The sequence below is a fragment of the Dermacentor variabilis genome, chromosome 1 (genome assembly GCF_050947875.1).
Source record: "Dermacentor variabilis isolate Ectoservices chromosome 1, ASM5094787v1, whole genome shotgun sequence".
NCBI lineage: Eukaryota > Metazoa > Arthropoda > Arachnida > Ixodida > Ixodidae > Dermacentor > Dermacentor variabilis.
In genome coordinates, this window is record NC_134568.1 from 73116581 (window position 1) to 73136572 (window position 19992).

At 49.7% G+C, this 19992-nt stretch overlaps 1 protein-coding gene across 6 annotated transcripts in view; it reads left to right on the forward strand.

Moving 5' to 3' along the window:
- LOC142579308 (acyl-CoA Delta-9 desaturase-like) overlaps positions 1–19992 on the forward strand; it is a 162068-nt gene that overhangs the window by 127467 nt on the left and 14609 nt on the right. For all 6 annotated transcript variants that reach the window (XM_075689375.1, XM_075689402.1, XM_075689395.1 and 3 more), the window contains one exon: positions 19351–19546. In XM_075689375.1, the coding sequence (XP_075545490.1) occupies positions 19351–19546 (196 nt within the window). The remainder of the gene's footprint in view (positions 1–19350; positions 19547–19992) is intronic.

Sequence of the window (19992 nt, forward strand, 5' to 3'; positions counted from 1 at the left end):
AAATGTAACGATGGGGAAGATCACGCGCCCACGTCGTAGTTAAGGGCGCACTCTGCCGGCCGCGACATGACCCTGCTCTACGCCTGCCTCTTTCGTCCCTTTTCTTCGTGGGACCAATTGTTTTCCGCCTTCTGACCCGAAGCGATAGTTGCGCAGGTAATCGCTAGATGGCACACACATTCCGCGCGTAGACGCAGTTCTTGCTCTAACCTCGGCCTTTCCTCTTGGCGTCTGGTCTGGAGAACGACCGGAAAGCGACCGTGTGACGTGCAACGTTGGGGGGTGGGCGGGCATAACAGTTGATGCGGGGAGGAGGAAGTCGCTCGCGGTGTGCGGTGGCTCTGAGAGATGGCGCCACTATGGCTTTCCTGCTGTCATTTGTGTTTTTGGATTTCGTAGATGGGACGCACGAGAGAGGCATCCGAGCGGCAACGCAAACATGGCGAGCCGCGTGCGTGGAACCTCTCCTAAGTAACGGCACGCCTAAGCGCTCTGCGACGACATCTAGGAACGCAGACGCACGAACTAAACACACGCACAGACAAATGAATGGCCACGTTAAGCGTCGACCATGAGGCCCACTGTCGCTACTATTTCGTTCCAGTATTGATTATTAGGAGGTCTAAATTCCGTTAGAATAATCTAAAATGTTTTATGAATCTGCCATGGAGGAATGTTAACGAGAATGTAGTCAAATATAGTGACGAAGCATTTTTAGGGTCGGCAAGTGGCAATTATTGTGGTAGTGACGGCGCAAATACACGTGCGCACGCAAGAAAAGGAAGTCGGAGTCGGAACAGCGCGAACGCACGGCGCAAGCAAGAGCAGAAACGGCAGCCATATGTAGTTCGTGTTCTCGCTTGCTTCGCTCGTTCGCGCTGTTTCGATTCCGATATGTGCTAGTTAGCCCGCGTCAATGGTCACGAAAACGCAAATATTAAGTCGACGGTAATGTGCCTATTTATTAAAATATCTCTCGGAATGTATCCCATGTTTTGCAATTTGTAATGCTCCGAAATAATTCGTGCTGTTATTTTGCCGCACCTGCACTTGTGGCAGGTGGTAGCCATTCCCGCGTTCCAAAATGAAGCGTGCGGTCTTTAGACCTTCCTGCATGACGTCATGACTATAAGCACGCATACCTGCTGTTTCTTGCTAATGTTCGGTGCAATAGCGCACTGTCTTAGCTAGCCAAGTTCACCTAAGCGGGGCGCGGCGCAGGTCAGGCGGTCGTAGGTCTTGGAAATGACGCGGAAGATTTTGGAACGGAAAAGACCGCGAACATGTTGAAGGTTCCATAGCAGCCTAGGCGTGCAACCGGATGTAGAATGACGTACTTGCAGTTGTGCGTGAACATCCTGCAAATTCCAGTCCGCGTAAAAAGCTGGTAAAGGTCGACTACTCATTAGACAGCTTTCGTTGGGCGTCCGCAGCAGCTCTGCGTACGCAGCAAAGCCGCGGAGGCGTCAGCGCGCATGCGCAGTACATAGGAGCACGCACGGTATCTTACGTGCGCCCGGAGCTTTTCAAAAGCTGCGTAGCGTGCGCTGCGGGCTCAGCGGGCTTTGCGGGACTTTCTCGCGTGCCCACGAGAGTGCATTTTTCGATATGGCTGTTGCGGAAGATATGACTCCGGCTTGTGGTTTACCTTCGTGGCGGCTGATACTGGCTACACACTTTCAGGAAGTGCCATATAGTGGCGCTGAGACGCACACTACTGGTTCCTACGCATGCAAGTGAGCCATCCCCTTCTCAACTTATACGTCCGGCCAACTATTGCCGTCTCGTGCGCGCACGCTCCGCTACGCGCGCACATGCTTACGCGCTGCGTACGTGGGTGGTTGCGGACGCCCAACTAAAACTGCCTATTATCAGTATTTTTATTTCGTCAGCGGTTTCAAGCTCGATCGACAATGGGAGTCATCTGTATGTTCGTCCTTGACGTTACGACGTCGATCGTCGTCGTTAGACCACCTCCTCATTCTCACCCTCGATATATGACGCAGTAAAACAAACCTCTCCCCGAACAACAGCGGGATTCGAACTTGCACTCCTGTAGAAATTGGGTGCCGGGCTCGCTAATTACCGCGGTATATCGCGCATCTTTGGCGTTCGCTAACTTGAGCGGGCTTTTGCACCCCGTGCACATGCACTCTGACGCCTGTGCACGTATTTCGGAGTCCCGAGAACGAAGTTTTTTGCGTCGCGAAGAAGTTGTTCGTGAGATGAAGGTGGCATTTGCAGTAAATACGTTTTAGAGCCAAGAGAATCCTCAACCCTGCTGATTTCTTTACTTTCTTTTTTATTGCGTTAGTAATTATATGGACAGACCAAGCGCATTTCCGACGTCACCGTCACCATGATGTTTCGTATAAAGTCCAAGGGCGATAACACCGTCGCCGCGTCCTACACTCTAAGAACAGTTTACACCCTTTGGCTGGCCCCTTCTGCCACACAAAAATAATCATCTGCCTTGATGCGTTTCCTTTCTTTATCGCTGCGAGCCCAGAACTTTCCAGTAACGAATGGCACGCGCGTTATCAGCATAGAACAGTTTACACCCTTTGGAGCGCCCCTTCTGATAACGCGCGTGCCGTTCGTCACTGGAAAGTTCCGGGCTTGCAGCGATAAAGAAAGGAAACGCATCAAGGCAGATGGCGATTATTTTTGTGTGGCAGAAGGGGCAAGCCAAAGGGTGTAAACTGTTCTTAGAGTGTACGCTGTAGGTGCGAGTGAAGGCGTGCGAGGGGAGCCGACGATCACGGCTCAATCGCGCCGCGCGACGAAAGCGGGCAGGAATCGCGCCGTCTCCCGCCGTGCGCGAGGCTCCAAACGTTGCGAGGCGCCTGGGGAAGAAGAGAGAGGGGGTGGCGTTCTACTCCGGCTGAAACTACGCATGTGGCGGCTGTGCGTGGTCGCCCGGTCGTGTCTTGTGAGCGATCTGCGTTGGGGGCACAGTCTAGGTGCGCTGGCGGCTGGTAGCTTTGTGCATGCTGTGTGCCCTCGGCGCTCAATTTTTGTTGAAGCGACAGACAACACGAATGTCACTTCACTCACTGCTGCTGCCGCGTTTCCTCACGCGAGCGTTTTGACAGCGAATTTCCGCGGTCATGGAGCCAGTTGTGTTCTTGTTTACTTGTGCGCGCGTGACACCATGCTTGTTAATTTGATTAGTGTACCCGGTAGCTTTACAAGTTTATACGGCCGATAAAACTACTATCCTTGCTTCGTATAGCTGTCCACTAATTTGCTATCGCGATCGATGCTTCGCCTTTCTGGCGAAACTGTGATTTTTTTTTTATAATGATGTACGTTTCAGTGCAGTAACATCTGTTATAAAAACACATGCAATCATTCCTCTCACTTGTAGCAGAGCGTGGTCAACGCAGTAGGTTAAACGTAAATAACGTAGCTAGCTTGTTTTGGACAATAACCATCTTCAGCATCGTGGAACAAGGATATTAAATGCGCGCAAGAACGCAGCTATAAACGTCATCAGCTCAAGTTTGTGTGATATAATACAAAAAGAAGTGTTGGAGCGTGATGAGCCGCCCGCGTATACGTTCGGTAGCACTTGTATATTCGCCCGCTTTTTTGCAGTGTTGCATTATTTTAGGTCTCTTAATCGATTTAAGTAGACGCATGTAGCCCGACCATCAATACTTTCTAATGGATCAATTTATTGTTTATGTGCAAAAATTTGAATTGAATGAGACAGCGCTGGCCAGTGTGGCATATTGTTTTCCTTCGAAACCTTATTTCCTTTTTTCTTTCTTTCACTAGTTCTTTCTTTCTTTCTCTCTCTCTCTCTCTCTCTCTCTCCCTTTATCTCCAGAGAGACGTAGCGGTAAAAAACACACTCAGACACAACAGTCATCATTGGAACTAGCAAATATAAGAATGCCAATCCCAACTCTTGTCGCTCCTTTTCCAAACATTTTCCTACAGGACGCAAACTCTGTGCACGTCGTCCTTTTCTTTCTCTGGTTAGATGTGTCGCCGATGCTAATTGCGACTAAAGGCGTGCGCACCACTTATAAAGAGAATGTTTCCGGTTCGATAAGGATATCATGAGAAACTAACAAACAAAGACACCGAGGAAAACGTAGGGGAAATTACTTGTATACCTACTAATTGAATTAAAGAATGCGTTTTCCTTGGTGTCTTTGTTTGTTGGGCATCTCATGATACGATTAATAAAAATCGGGCCCCTTGGTTAAGCCTCTTTCTTCTGGTTCGATAACGAGTATAGCTCAGTGCACGGTAGCGCGGTAAAACAAGCTGTCGGGGTGCAACTTGAGAGTGCGGTGCTCGCCAGCCGGTGGACGTGGGCGACCTTCGGACACACAGCGGCGACGCTGTTCCCACTAGCGGCACTGGCTCCCGCTCTGCATGCAATACTTCTTGGAATTCAACGTTGGGAGCGGTCGCCTGCCTACTCCCGGGCCTCATAATGCGCCCATGATCAGAGGCGCGGTACTGAATATTATAGAGTCGGTAAATCGGGCATGGGGCTTTCCAGAGGCGAGAGGCATACGTAACGCGTGGTCGCTCATAAGGGACCTTTCACAGGCCATCGTGAGAGCGCACGGCACTCTTTGATTCGTGTCATACCCGCACGGAAACGAACGGTATAGCGCTGATCAATTCGACCGACAGCCGACACGCACCGCATATATGCTCCGCCCCATCCTGTCCCGCGGTTTAACATGGTCCGCCAGTATGCTCAGGCCAACCTGCCGCCTTATTTCGGTAATGCAAATGTCACCGTTCACGGTTTAGGACACTTGTTAATTGCCTTCAGCTACAGCGGGTGGTAAACAGACGGTGATAGCAAAATGAAGACCATACAGCACGAAAGTTCGATGGATTTCGTCCTGTTCTGTGTACAGGCGTAGTTCGGGCCTGATGCTTATAGATGTATACGCTTGTACCAACTCCTTCATTTTATTGCGCACCATACAAGTTCGACCGAAGAAGAAATGCTTGCTCGTAATTTGGTTGCTGTGGGTTCGACGCTCGAACGCGTAATGGCTCAAAATTTCTTTTTTGGGCGCACTGGGTTGCCGGAGAGTAGAAGTGAATCAATGCGTGCAGGCCTTCTTCGCAAAGAAACTGCGTAAGAGTACAGTGGATCGTATTGTTCACACTTGACCACTCGCAGTCTATAGGCTGGTCTGTCCGTATCCATGCACCTTTAAGCACTTTCGCGTGGCCTCTGGCCCTGGACATAGCTACAGTATGTGACCAGCATTCACTGTAGACGGGAGGGCAGAACACTCACGGGTTCTTCAGGTACTGGGCCCGAGGCCCAGGTGACGGAAAGCGTAAGGTCCGCCCCGATGAGCTCTGCCTGCAGTCTTAAACAGCAGCGGGGCAAATCTGCGTCTCGTAGGCTTATACTAATGTTGCTGTCGGGGAGTAAATGGCAACGGGTGAGACTGCAGGAAATTTAGCATACAGATTTGCGCAATAAATGATGACGCCGTTAATTTGCTGAACATGTAATGCCATCGCCGATAATTTTTTTTTCAAAGGGCTGCCCTGACCGAGTCGCTCGTGATGAAGTAGCAAATTGATCAGAAAATTATTTGCATGTGCTCATCAATTTCCCCCACCTAACGTAGGTAGTCACGAATTGAGCGTGTTGGGTATACATGGAAATTCAGGCTTGCTTTAGTAAATGCACTAGGCTGCTCTTACGTTATAAGAGGCCTGTAAAAGACTCGTGATTGTATAATTCAAAGACAGCAACAGAAAGAAAAACAACAACCAATTTTGCAGTGTTAAGATACGTAGGTATATGTTCTGACTTTGCCAGAAACAGCACCGATGAGAAGAGAGGCTGTGTGAGGGAGTGTGCGGTTCATGATTCACATTTTTAATTACAAACAAATTAGCGTTTGTTGTTTCCCTCAAGCACTTTCCGGTTTTGCTTTCTCCAAGAGCCTCGTAGCTCTTATCATCGCAGAAAGACAATGCCGCCAGGTAACAATGGGAGAAATACAACAGATGACGAAATAGTCGCGCAGACCGTATGAGAGTGAATGTTTCCGTATTCACGCGGGGACAAAGATGGATGACGAGGCCGAATAACCGTTGCTGACCGTAAGCGCTGCGAGTGCTCTGACGAAATAATGGAGACTGATTACCAAGTGAGCATGGTGCCAACCTTGAGAAAAAAAAATGACATTTACTTATTTGCTGACTTCAAGATAGCGGAAACTCCAGCTGCAAGTTCCGTATGTAGCCTCCTTCTTGAGTTGATTTTTACTGCAACAGCAGCTGAAGGCAAGAAACTGTGGGTATGGCTGTGTCCGTCCGTCCTTCATGCCATCGTCAAGTTGTCGTCGTCAGACCACCTATTCATTCTTAGCTTCGCCTTCGCGACGCGATGAAGAAAGGCTTGCCCATCACAGAACATTAAATTCGTGTGGCTGCGGCAATGGGCAGTTCGGAGCGCTAAACTGCGCGCTATCGCGCAGCCTCCTTTACAATTCATGGCGGTGAAACCAATCTATAAAAAAAATAAAACAAAGCACTAGCAGAACTGAAGCTCGCTCCAAACTCAAGAGCTAAGAAATCAGATGAGCAAATGCAAACGTCCAATTGGCACATCCCGTCAGGCGGTGGTCCTACAAGGTACACTCGGCCAAAAAATCTCGCCCAACACGCGAACGTGTGGCTCCGCTCCGCGGAGACGGCACGACGCCGCGCATCCAAGCATCGCTGCACCCCCGCGCAGGTCGGTTTCAATGCGCGGCGGCGTTAGCTGCACCGGCGCGTCGAGGAGCGCAGTCACGGTGACACGCAATGTTTCACGGTCGAGCGTGCACTGCGAACATGAGCAGTAGATTCCAGAAGGAACGACCGAGTGCTTCGCGCTGTTTCAGCGTGCCTGCCGCACATTCTGAGCCAAATGCTGCGCACTTCGCGCATCTTCGGAGCGCGGCAAGTTTGTGGCAATGTTTTCTGCGCAACGTAGATTCTGAGAGGAGCGGCGTCAGTGCAAGGCATTAGAGAGGCCACAGCAGGCAGCTCTTTACACTATAGCGGAAGAATGCGACCTTGCGAGCGCCGTAAGCTCCAAGTATGCTTGAGAAGGCGGTAGGGTTTAGTGCGGTTGTCGCAGTAAAATGAGTTCGGAATCGGATTGCATCGCTCAAGTCTGACATCATTTTTCTTCGTCCGTAACGCTTGAATAAAGGCGTGACAAATGAAACAAGATCGCTGCAACAAGAGGCGAAATTGTTGGTTAATACTTTCTTTAAGTTCCGCAGTGCAAAAGCCACAACAACTTCATACAAGTTTGTTGACGAGTTCTCCTAAGTGGCACGTTCTTGCGTTGAGGGAAGGCGCAATATTGATCTGCGTACATGCGAAACAGAATTGCTCCACGGGATACTGTGCATTCTTAAAGCATTGTACGGCTTTCTTTAATTTCATTCTGGTGGCATTATGCGTCTTGTCTGGTCTTGCGTGACTGTAAAAGTCTGTGACATTTCGTTCTTTAAATATCAGTAGCCAGCACTATTCTTGGGCGCCAACATTTCTTTAACGTTCCTGTGGACAACAGCGATAATAATAATAATAATAATAATAATAATAATAATAATAATAATAATAATAATAATAATAATAATAATAATAATAGACCTGTGTGCGAAACTGAACACATTATTGGTTAGCTGATGGTGTTCACTGGTTACGTACCATAGTTAAACAGCTCAGCTTCGAGAAGACTGGAGGGCTGCGGACGAATTTATCACCACTTTGCATTCTTCACGGTGCACAGAAGTTCGTAAGGGTGCATTTAGTTCATTGTTTAACGACAAAAAAAAACTGTGGTCAGCATGGCGGGAAATCAAACCATCGTATTCTCCGCAGGATAACTCAACTGCTAAGGCATTGCGGTTGATCTATCGATTCAGTAAAACATTTTCATTTCAACGAACGAAATTCATCTTCGCTTTCTACATAGATGCCATCCTTCCTGGTGAAAATTTAAAAAAAAATATGGCCGTCACATCTGCTTCGCAAGAAGGAAAATAAGGGCGAAAAGAGGAAACACCGCTCAAATACGCATTGTAGACTATAGTCTACTGGGCAGAAATGAAGAACACGCGTGAATATTGAATAGCAGCTCAAATCTGTCCTACTGACGATGCACGAACCTGTCGGCGCAGGCGTGGCCGACACCACGCTTACCGAGAGAGCCAACTATGGAGCTGGACGGACGGCTTGGCTTGCAGGAGGTCACGGAACGGTGGCGCATGCGTTTCTAGTCACGCAATTTTTTTTTTTCTTACACTGAGCTCGATACGTTGTATACAGCGGTTTTCCGTTCCGGGAATCCACCCGTGAAGGTGGCTGGCATAAGAACTAACTGTTTTTGAGAAAAAAAAGAAGAAAGAAAGAAATAAGAAACGCCCTTGCGACACGGTCGCAGCCGATTCTCACGATGCGAAGGGCCGGCCGATTCACACACCTCGTGTGCGAAGTGCCAACGTGGTAGGAGTGTTTCGCTCGGCTATTCATTTCACGTGAACGCTCTTCTTCTGCTTTAAGATCGTACATATGTTTGCTTTACTGACATTGTTTAAAATTAAGGGGTTTTTCGCGCCAAAACCACGATCTGATGATGAGGCGCGCCGTAGCGAGGGGCTCCGGAATAATTTAGACCACCTGGGGTTCCTTAACGTGCACCTAAGTACACGGCTGTTTTCGCATTTCGCCCCCATCGAAATGCGGCCGCCGTGGCCGGGATTCGATCCCGCGACCTCGTGCTCAGCAGCCCTACACCACAGCCACTGAGCAACCACGGCGGGTAACTGACATTGTATGTGCAAGAGTCTATTTATTACAGAAACAAAAGCACAAAAGGCTTAGCGAAATGCTGTCACGTTTGACCAACGTTCTTCGCGCCATCGTCCTAGCTTCGCGGGCTTACCGTGTGATAAAAACTGTACCAAATGTGATCCTTGAGCAATGCGTATTTGTTACCTTTCATGAAGTAATGATTGAGGCTCGACATAAGCGACGTGGTTACATTTTAATTAGGCTCCCGTTCGGGCCTAACGTGAATTTTTTGTTTGCTCCATGCGAACTTCAGTTTTCTGTAACCTGAAGGTAACAGAGGCAGCTCTTTCACTGTAGTTAGTTTGATGTTTGGGGATAGCTCAGCACAATGCGTTGGCGGGCTAGTTGGTGCGAATCCATGAATACTTTGTTTAGCGCATAAAGACAGACACAAGAAAGACGACAGGACAAGGCGCTTTTCAATTCAAGCGCCTTGTCCTGTCGTCTTTCTTGTGTCTGTCTTTTTGCGCTAAACAAAGTATTGATGTTTGGGGAAACAGCGGGGAAGAGAAAATGAGGTTGCCAGGCCAGAACCTTTTCGAGGTTCAGCCTGAGTCTCGGTGCTCGAAGAGCCCGAGACTCAGGCTGAACTTGTGCTCGTGCTCTTGTGCTCGTGCTCGTGCTCGTGCTCGTGCTCTGGCTGTCTAAGCTCGTGCTCGATAGCCCGAGCTTAGACAGCCGCAGCGCTACAAGCAGCCCTGGATGACAGATTATTTCATTTTCATTTTTTAAAACTCATTTCGAAGCCGTGGCTGGGAGCTGTTTCGCATCATCACCGAATTGGTGCACGATTCTTCACTGCAAAACGAAAAGCATGCTTTGGTACGCGCACCCAAAGCAGCTGAAACGCCCGTCGCTGCCTCTACTTCCGCGCGCATGCTGTGCTCCATTCGGAGAACGCTCCAGCCGAAATGCGACGCGATCGACTGAATTGGAGCGAACGAACACGGTTGAAGCGGCTTCGTACCCCCGGTCCCGTTATATTCTGGCCATTTGCCTGTGCTCTCCAACAGTTGCATTATCTCAACTCTCAAGAGATGGTCACCCCTCCCCGAACGCGCCCAAAGCAAAAGACGTTTCTTCGGGCAATTTGATGAAACACCGCGGCATTCTTCTTTTCCGCGTACACTGCGGCGACGCCACCTCCCGCTAAAATAGAATGATTCAATTCTTTCTTTTACTTTTCTTGAATGCTGGGCATTTCCCACGAGACGTATGTAGTAAAAAAAAAAAAAGAAATGAACAAAAGGGGCATCAAATAAACGCGTGCAGCCCTGTGTGCTGCCCGTGCTAACGTAATGAGTTATCGCATTTGTCTGCTATCCAACGGATATAGCCCTCTGGAACAATGGGTTTTACTCTGGCCTCTTGATAATGTTGGGTCTAATACCCCGAGTATCACGGCACAGCGCGATTCAACTCGCGCTAGTCATTTTCCCATGGTTAGTTATTTGGATCACACTCGCGGTTCCGACAGGCGTTGCGCGTGTAACGCTACACGTAGACATTGAGTTCATTATTGCGTTAGACAGAGAAGCAAGCAGAAAAGGAAGAAAAAAAAGAAAGCCCACACACGCGCGCGCGCGAGTCCATCGAATAAGTTGACCTCTCGGCTGCGTCCTTGAGAGCGCAGTAGGAGAGAAGGGTCATGGAGTGGGCGCTGGGGCCATATACTGCGTGGATCGCTTTCTGGCGCTCAGCCAACAACAGCGGTCTCGTGTTGTGAACGGTGTTGAGTCAGTCCGTGGGTGCGAGGGAGGGCTCCGCTGCGTGCGGCGATCAATCGGCGGACGGCATGCCGGCGGCGGGGAAACGCGCCGCACGCGCGCGTTCCGACGGCACTTCCTCCATCGTCGCGGAGAAATTCACGATCAGCGAGCGGACGAACGGAGGAGCTCCATTCTTTCCTGCTCTTCTGTTTTGTGTTTTGTTTTTTCGCCTTCAAGGTAGCGCGCTATGCGCGACGCCTTGCACGTATGTACTATACATACATCGGTGGACCTTACATGGTTGGAGGAATAAAAAAAAAATAGGAGAGGCCAAATTGTTCTCCTGGGTGTCCTGTCCACGTCGAAACGCCGCTGTGCCGCCCGCATGCAATCGCGGCGGCGCTTTAAGCGCGCACATGGCAGCGGGATTACGATTTCGAGGTCTCGCGTTTACGAGGAACACACAAGCGGTGGCGCACGATATCTGTGTACGGCCCGACGTTCCGTTTCGCGGCCGTTCCATGTAAGCGTCAAGAAGGCAACGCTGGCTTCCCTCACTGAGTCATTGAATAGAAAAAAAAAACAAACAGATATGCTCAGACGCACACGACAATTAAGCTGCACCAAGGGCACATTCGAAATCAATTAGCCGCGGTGGCTGTCCGAGTGTATACGAGGAAGGAAACACGCCACGCATGTTCGGTGTCGTAAACGTTCGTGCTGTGAAGAAGATGCAGGCGCAAGGTAGAAGGAGGGTTACGGCCGAACATTTACGCTTAAGAATCGCGAAGGCACGTGCACGCGCAAAATATCAGGTGATACCCAGGTTTCATGAAACCGCTTCTTGCACGTTTCTGTGCGATTACACGCCACGAGGCCCGAGGTTCGTTCATCAATGGTAATATACACGCCGTAGTGGGCTCGGCGCAACAATCTTTCCCTTACTGTTTTACGCGGGATCGCCACGTTAGGGGTGCACAGTTGATTACAGTGTACCACCTAGCCGCTAGCCAGTATGCACCTGCCGATGGCTCTCGGAGGATCGTGCCTGAACTCATAAAATGGGCAAATCCGAACGCAGCGACAAGCTCGGCACTAACCTGATTTGTGTGCCCCAGTCGCCATAATGAAACATTGGTCAAACAAAAAGTAAAAATTAAATGTTGGATGATTTGTGTGAAAAAATACGCCAGTCTCGTGTGCTACACAAATGATTAAGCTGTTATTTAACTTTTTGTACCGCTTTGTAAGGACATCACGCATAAAACTCGCGACCACTGAATGAAGTATGCAGGGAATGCGTGTTCGCAGCCACCTTACGCGCAAATTTCCGCACGGGAGCCTGTTTTCAGCTACGGATGAAACATAAAAAAAAAAAGAGAGACGTCCCCGTCGAGGATGCCGTCAACTTTGCTTAAATATAGCAGGCAGTCAATTCGGATGTTAACGCTCGAAAAATCGGAAGCGCTGCTAGTTCCATCATCGCATTAGGCTGAAATGCGTCCCTACAGTGCTGCTCTGGTTACTGATGACCGGTCCTGCTCTGGTGACTTTCGAAGCTACCGTGCTACAGCGAAATCAGTACATAAGGCCTCATGGAACAACTAGGATTGAAGCTTGAAGAAAGGGCCGTAGGTGCCTCTGTGAGTAAAGGGTGTCTTTAAGGTCACCCTAACCAGTTCTGTAAAAGACGCCACGTACGCATCACTAACCCCTGGCTCAGATTCAGCCTGCTGTGCCGTGGCCACCATTGAAATACTGCAGCGCGGGAAAAAGCAGATACGTATTAGGCACATAAACCGCCTATGACTGGCACCAGCTGTGACGAAACAACAAAAGGACAGGATCTCCGCGAATGCAAAGTGGCTACGCACGTAGCGCAAGCGGAACAAGGAAGGAATCGCCGGTGTTGGGAGAGTATGGAGCTGTTTGTCCGGGGAACGCCAGCGCGTCTGTAATCACCGACCACGCATGGTGTCAGGATGGCTTTTTTCTCCTTCTTCCTGCGCACAATTTCTCTGTCGCTCATCGCAGAGAAATGAATGTGCTCGCGCTTTTAGGGTCCCGCCCAAGAAGAGTAAACGCGTGGTGTCTCGTCGTCATCGCGATGAAGTGCATGCGCATGCAGATACACATTCTGTGCTGTTGGCACGCGCACGTACGCACGTTGACACCAAGAGCCGGCCTGGGCGCAACAACTTAGCGACTTGCTTGCTTTAGAGTGTGGGTGCTCATATGTGTTGCATCATAACACTGCCCACAAATGTAGATAAAAAAAAAAACGCAAGAAGCTTCCTCCGGCACTACAGTTTTTGACCTATAGCCTTTTGCAAAAGTTCTCAGGCTTCGTCGCGCCCGGTTACGCCTGTGCTTGGCCCTTGTAGCAGGGCTTCTGGGGCACTTCTGGCACGACAAGGCTTGATCAGCCCGAGAGCGCTTCGCACCCTCTTGAGGTGGCGTAGCGCTGGGGACACAATACGTACACCCGCGAATGGCCTGGGTCTGCTCTGGTACCGCAGACAGCAGCGGCTGCGTGGTGCAAGGTCGACGGTTCGATAAGCGCTTACGCTGATTACACACCGGTAAAAATAGGTACAGGCGTCCCGGGGCGTGCTGTGCTGTGCTTTTTTTATTGTTTGAAACTCTTGGGGAGAACACCTCAGTCACAGTCCTGAACTCCGACCCTCGTTGAGAGAGAGAGAGAGAGAGAGAGAGAGAGAGAGAGAGAGAGAGAGAGAGAGAGAGAGAGAGAGAGAGAGAAGCACTGTGATAACATCCTCCTTAATCTCGAGGCACTAAGGCTAATACTGTGGTTCCACATTGAACACACCATCGTCTGCTATGGCTAGATATCTCTTCTAGCCTTGAGTACATTCGTCATTCACCTGCATGTCCTTGACAAAAAATAAAATGAAATGGGAGATACTACCTACAAGGAAATGTATAACAGTTGCGGGTCTTCTGACACGTCGGGATTAAGAACGGAACCATTACTTCCGGAGCTTGCGAAGTTTGCTGACATTGTGACGGAGGCTATTTTGGGTGACGCTGTTGTGAAGTACCCTTTGCTTGAGGGTCATTGAACACATTAACCATGCGCCGTAGACGCACTTTTCGGGGTATTCAAACTTTGCTAGCCTCCGCTATCATTTTAGTGGGCCTATAGACCAACTTCTCGCGTCGCAGAACTGCAGCGATACTCGGCATTCGGGAGCTTGCTTCCTCGCCCCAAAGAGCTGCAGTCGCTCGTGCTGCGCAGACCGACCACCGAGCCACCGTTTCAAATGAAAACTACGCGGCGGCGGCGCCGTCTACAGAATTTGTGAATACAATCGCAATTGCCACAACCGTCTGCAGTGAGAGCAGCGAAGTTAGCAGACTTACTGTCGCTTGCTCTCGGTGCTAGAAGTGTAGAACAATAGAAAAATTGGTGAATGGCTTCGTTTACTGGAGGCCACGCGAAGAAATGACCTAATGCGTCATATGAAAGGAGGAAATAGCAGTTGCGCAACCTTTGCTAGCTGTAACGAGGGGCAAGATACTTTCTTGCATAATATTTTTCCTGCCGAGACGCCCACGTGGCTCAAAGCAGTATGGTCATCAGGCGTGGGCAAGGCTCCTTTACCCATTTTATACCTACCTCAACACATTCAGGCTTGTGTAACGAACAGCACAGTTTCGATCGACACACAGTCCCGCGTGTCGGTGGTCTCTCGATGTACGGTGCACAGTACGTAACATGCCACCGCGAAAAAAAAGAAAAAGTACGTGCCAGGAATGTGGTTAACTTTCTGGGTAAGCATGACCTCACCAGAAGACATACCGAATGAAAGTGTTTGTTGGTTTATTTGTTATTTCATTTTCTTAACGCAATCGGCGCATCTAAGACGCCGCTTTACACTGCCTTCAGCGCGTTTCTCGCGTCACGTCACTATATGCCTTGTTCACGCCAGTGTGAACTATCGGTGTCACCTCGTATTCCTTGGAGTGCCGTTACGTGTTCAGTGAGTGCTCCAATTTGACGGGTGCATACAGACACCTGTGATGCTCTTAAAAGCACCTATTTAGATTCACGACCTTCTACAAGTTTCAGTAATCTGATTAACCACATCCGATTACAGAGGTAGCGTGATTGATCAGTCTCAGGTTGAGGCCGGTCGCAATTTCCACATCTTTTTGGTTGTTTTGTTTACCATGGCCGCACCAGCTGTATGATTTTCACTTCCAGATCAGGATAATAAATTTTTTGAGGGAAATATACACAGAAAATTTATATCTTATAAAATGACCCATACATGTTACCGTATACCAAGAATCTACTTTTGCAATGACACAAATATGCGCCCCATGAAAACTTCAGAAGCTCTTTTGTACGACAGTTAGAAAGGTTTGAAGGTGAGCGGAAGTATGCAAAAACAACGTATATGACACTGGAAACAGCGATCGCTCATACAAAAAATGACTATTACGATGAACGCAGGGGAATGATGCTGAGGGTTGGACAAAACCCAAATACCAAATGATTGGCACAGTAAGTGAACGTTCCATGCTTACCAGTGCACTACGAAGAGATGAGAGAATTATTTTACGCGTGGCATATCACGGCCTGTTTACGGTGGGCGCAAGTGTCGGAAACGCCGCTCCCCCTCCGCCTTTAAGACATCCCCTTTCCAGTTGCCGGAACCAGTGGCTTAAACCTGCGGCTGATCGCCCAGCTGTGTAATCCCGTGTATGCGTTGGACGGCTTCTCTCTGCCCAGTGCTTGAGTGAACATCTATTTCAGTGCGAACCCCACCACCGATAATGTAACGCGCACGATTCCTGGCCAACTTGCACCCAATCGTGGCTCCCCTACCGCCTCATTTGGTTCGCGCTAAGAGAAAGGCTGAATACCATCGCAAAAAGCTTCAGCGATTATATCCGATAAGCGAAATAGTTTTCCTGACCCCTTCAGTGAATTATTATGATGGACTGTCAATAAATATGTCAGTTACATAATTTTATTTCAAGGCGCTGGAGACTGCAGTGAAAGAAAGTCGGGATGGTAGGACGACGCTGTGCGCATTTTCTAGTGAGCCCTTATAGTAAGAGTAATCAGTCACTCAGCTTTCTTTTTTATTTAGAAGAATTCAATTTACCGGCTCACAGCACATACGCAAGTTAATAATGCACTGCAAGCATTCGAGACAATAAATTAATATTTCATTGTTTCCGACGGAGGGCGGTACGTCGAACGTCTCGTCGAACGTGGTAGTGCCTTAATAAAGTGGTCGTCTGTAGCATTATACTTAATACATTGAAACGAAATGTTGTACCACTGAGTACAAAGGGGATTATGTTTACACAGTTCTTTTTTTCTTGCCGCTAGTGGACAGACCTAACAAAAACAAGTCGTGTACATTTCATAAGTAAGTCACTGCGCATATTTGACCTGCCATGCTTACATGCAGTTTTATTCAGACATTATGCCGCATGCCAACGCTGGTAAAAAGAAAGAATAAAAATAGAAAAGAGTGGCTGTTAAGCTTGGTTAGACACGGTTCTTCACTGCTTCTTCACTGCGAGCTATATCGGCCGGGTGCTCAGACTCAGCCTGGCACCTGTGGCGAAGAGTTGACGCGCTCACACCGGCGCGTGCTTCACCCATTGCGAGACTGAGTGTCCACGCGCCACCGAAGGGCAGCATTTAAAGGCGCGTTTAATGTCCGACGTTATCGGCGCGCGGGTGAGTGTCGCAAGACGCCGGGCGCGTCGAAGCGCGTTCACAGCGTTCCGTTGCGTTGGCTGCGCCAGTGCGTCGAACCATTGGTCGAACTATAGACGCTGTTGTTCCCGCAAGGTGACGTAGCGTGTGTGCGCGCTCACGTTACGTCAGACTATATCAGCAGGTTCGGACTATATCAGCAGGTTCGGACTATATCAGCAGGTTCGGACTATATCAGCAGGCTAATCAGCATGTTCGGTGGCTTGTCCGCTGTTGCAAATCGCTGGTGGTGCGGAATCGCGCCGAACGGCGCTCGCTTACGCGGTGCGCTCTTGGACCCTTTTAGTAGCGTTTCGCAGCTCAGCGCGAGGTGGCGGGTTCAATCCCGGTCGCGGCGGCGGCATTTCGATGTGGATGAAATGCAAGAACGCTCGTGTGCAGAGGCGCACGTTAACGATCCCCAGGTGGTCAAAATTATTCCCAAGTCCCACACTAAGGCGTGCCTCATAATCAGACCGGTGTTTTGGCACTTAGAACATCTGACTATTATATAATTTTTATTTACTAATTAGCAATTTAATTGAATCACTCGTTTGGTATTGACACCTCGCCACATAATCGGTAATAACAAAAGTAGCCGGGAACGTTCTTCGTGGTGTCAGACGGAAGAGGTACGGTGAAACAGGAACTGGCGGGCGTACGTGACATATGAAGAGTAGGCCGGCGGGGGAGACTGTCCTTGGGGAACTACTGCCAAAGGTTGCACGCTCGACCTTGCTCCTCGCAGTGCGGGAGTTAAAACGACCGCTCGAACACGCCCGGGGTGTCTGACTGCCACTCCGCTCCGGTTGAAGCATGAAAAGCAAAGGGTGGTGTACGTGAGGTGGTGGTGTTTGTGCGGGGAGTGTCAGTCGGTCGCTCGGTCGGCGATGCGGAAGTCATGCACACCTGAGGGGGACAGCGAGCCCGTCATTCTCTCTCGCACTTGCCGCAGCGTACGCCTACAGTGACAGCCATCGTATCCTTTAAACGGAAACTGTTTGTCCTGTTAATGGAAACCATTTCCCGAGGTTGGTCGACCAACCGCAGGTCGCACCCTGTATTCCCTTTAATTCCGCGGCGTATCGATGCTGCGCTGCCGAATAAAACGACGAGTAGGAACGCGCTTCGGCGTGTTCAATGTGTGTACACGACCACGATAGGCGTTTATAAAGATAGCAGCAGAAGAGTATAATTGCTTCGTAGCCTGCAAGTTCTCGTACATTGCAATAAAATAAGAGGGATAAAAAAGACTGCGTTGAAGGAGGTCTAGTGATCTACGTGAATGCATTTCTGCAAGTAATTGGAGTAGTTCTGTGACGCTCTGGCTTTCCATTAGCAGATCAGTTGGGACGCTCTCTTTGCCACACAAACCGAACAAGCCTTCCTACTAACAGAAGACACTCCGGTTACTGTATACGGAAAAGCGTCCACGAACTGTGTACCCACGTGCGACAAAGGCAAGAGGGGACGACCCCTGTGACCATCGGGTTAAGCGCTCACGCCGGCACGCCGGGCCCAGGAGAGGATTGAACGGATGCTTAAAATGCTGCCGGCACGGCCTCCTTACTACGCCTTCGGTTGGCACAACGCTTTTCGGAGAATGGGGAAGCCGCGAGTTCCGCAGCCTCGCTGAAATTGCCCGTCAGCAAACGGGAGGCGGGGTAAACAACACCTTTTCCCAAACAAACTCGCTAACACGTTTCGAGCCCCTGCCGCACGCCGAAGGATGGCCGCCCGCTTCTTACGCTGGGGTCCCTCTCACCCGCGTCCCTGTATTGTTCGCTTCCTGATGGGCGCGCATTTTCGACCATCCCCTGACCTTCACTCCACTCTTCTTCCGGTTGCGAGGGTGTCGGTCTAGGGTTCGAAAATGGAAAGTGCAGGAAACAGCAGAAACCCAAGTCGCCTAGTCTCACTGGTTCCTAGGGTGGCGGTTGTCTCTCTAGCAGAGCAACAGAGTGGTTCAGTTACTTTTCGAGCAGTGTCGCAGAGAGGACCGGGACCACGGAAGTCATAGAAGGACGCTGGTTCTTCGCGCTCTCGCAGGTGGACACCATGTGCGGCCAAATTTGCACTCGAGTGAGATTTATTGTTTCTTAAGATTTCTGTTCCAGCTACTGTGCTTACGAAAGAAAGGCGCACTCATTACGGTCGGCCGGAGTGCGTTATTGCTTTCAATTTGAGTATGCAACGGTTGAGGTGGGTAATGGGCGCCGAATTGTCATGGTCACCTGACTGACGCGCACGCGGTGCAGCGAATATTTGCTCTGCCCTTGTCATGCTAATTGCGCTCACTTTTGCTGTTGTTGGTGGTGTGATTGCATGACCTCCTCCTTAGTCGACAAATTGTACAGGACATTGCCGCGGTAATAGATCGCTGGCATTGTGCGCAACATCCCGAGTACACACGTTAATTATGTAATTAATTTGTTTGGTTTTATGTGCCAAAACGACGACCTAAGTATGAGGCACGCCGTAGTTGGGGGCTACGGAATAATTTTGACCGCCCCGGGTTTTTTAACGTGCGCCCGCTGCACGTTACACGAGCGTTTTTGCATTCTGCCCCCCTCGGAAAGCGGCCACCGCGGATGGGGTCGAACCCGCGACCTCAAGCTCAGCGGCGCAATGGCGTAACCACTGGGCTACCGCGGCGGGTACTAAACACGTTGTTTGCTTTACGCGTTCACGAATTACCTTGCCAACGCAGATTGCCAGTATCTTAAAGCAGCGACCACGTCAAACGCCTGGCTACCCCAATACGCCACTGGCGAGGCGTAGCGCACGGTTTGTGATTCTGAAAAAAAAAAAAAAAGAAAAGCATTGTGAAATTCCATCCTCTCTCACGTCCAGCCTTTGCTTAAAACAGTTGTGACATTGGTGTGGTGTCCTGTCAGAATCATGTGTACCTAACGCGTGTCCCATCCGTGACTCATGGGAAGAGCGTTGTTGAGTGAGTTCACATATCATAGACGAAACTTGCCGGAGCTGTACAGTTGCTCGTAAGTACTTACGTATACTATCTATTCCGCGGTGCAGATCATCACCTCCCACAGCACAACGGTCCAGCAGCAGCAGGCGGTGCAAAAAGAGTCCGAACAAGCCGCAAAGCCAGCCTTCAAGACTGAGGTGGTCTGGCGGAATGTGGCCGTGTTCGCCCTGCTGCACTCCATGGCCCTCTACGGGCTTTATCTGGCCGTCACGCGCAAGGTCATGTGGCAGACGGCGATCTTCTGTAAGTGACAGTGCTGCTTTGGTTCACTCAGCGCTTCGCTGCTAAAGCTTTCGAAGCTCTCGCCTGTGTGATCAATTCCGAGTGTAGCACATGCAAGTGGGCAAAACGCAGACGAGACCTGCTCACTTGAATTTCGCCTTGAAGTCAAACTTCAGGGAGAAAGCTGCTAACTCTATATGCAACATAATAGTTCCTTTTAACTGAGCGCTTTATTATCGAGGAGACTGCTCCAAAACAGTTCTTGTCTAACTCGCTAAATACCTACAGTATATTTTTTTTATTCTGCTTCATTTTTTGCTGGTGTAGACTATTGCGAGAGCAAGCTTTCGAGCTTGAAACGGGGTAGTGCTGGCTCTCCGGACATTTTCGCAACAATCGTAAATGCACTCTCGTGCACATAGATTTTTATAAACGAAACAGGGAAAGTATAAAAATTCTTTATAACC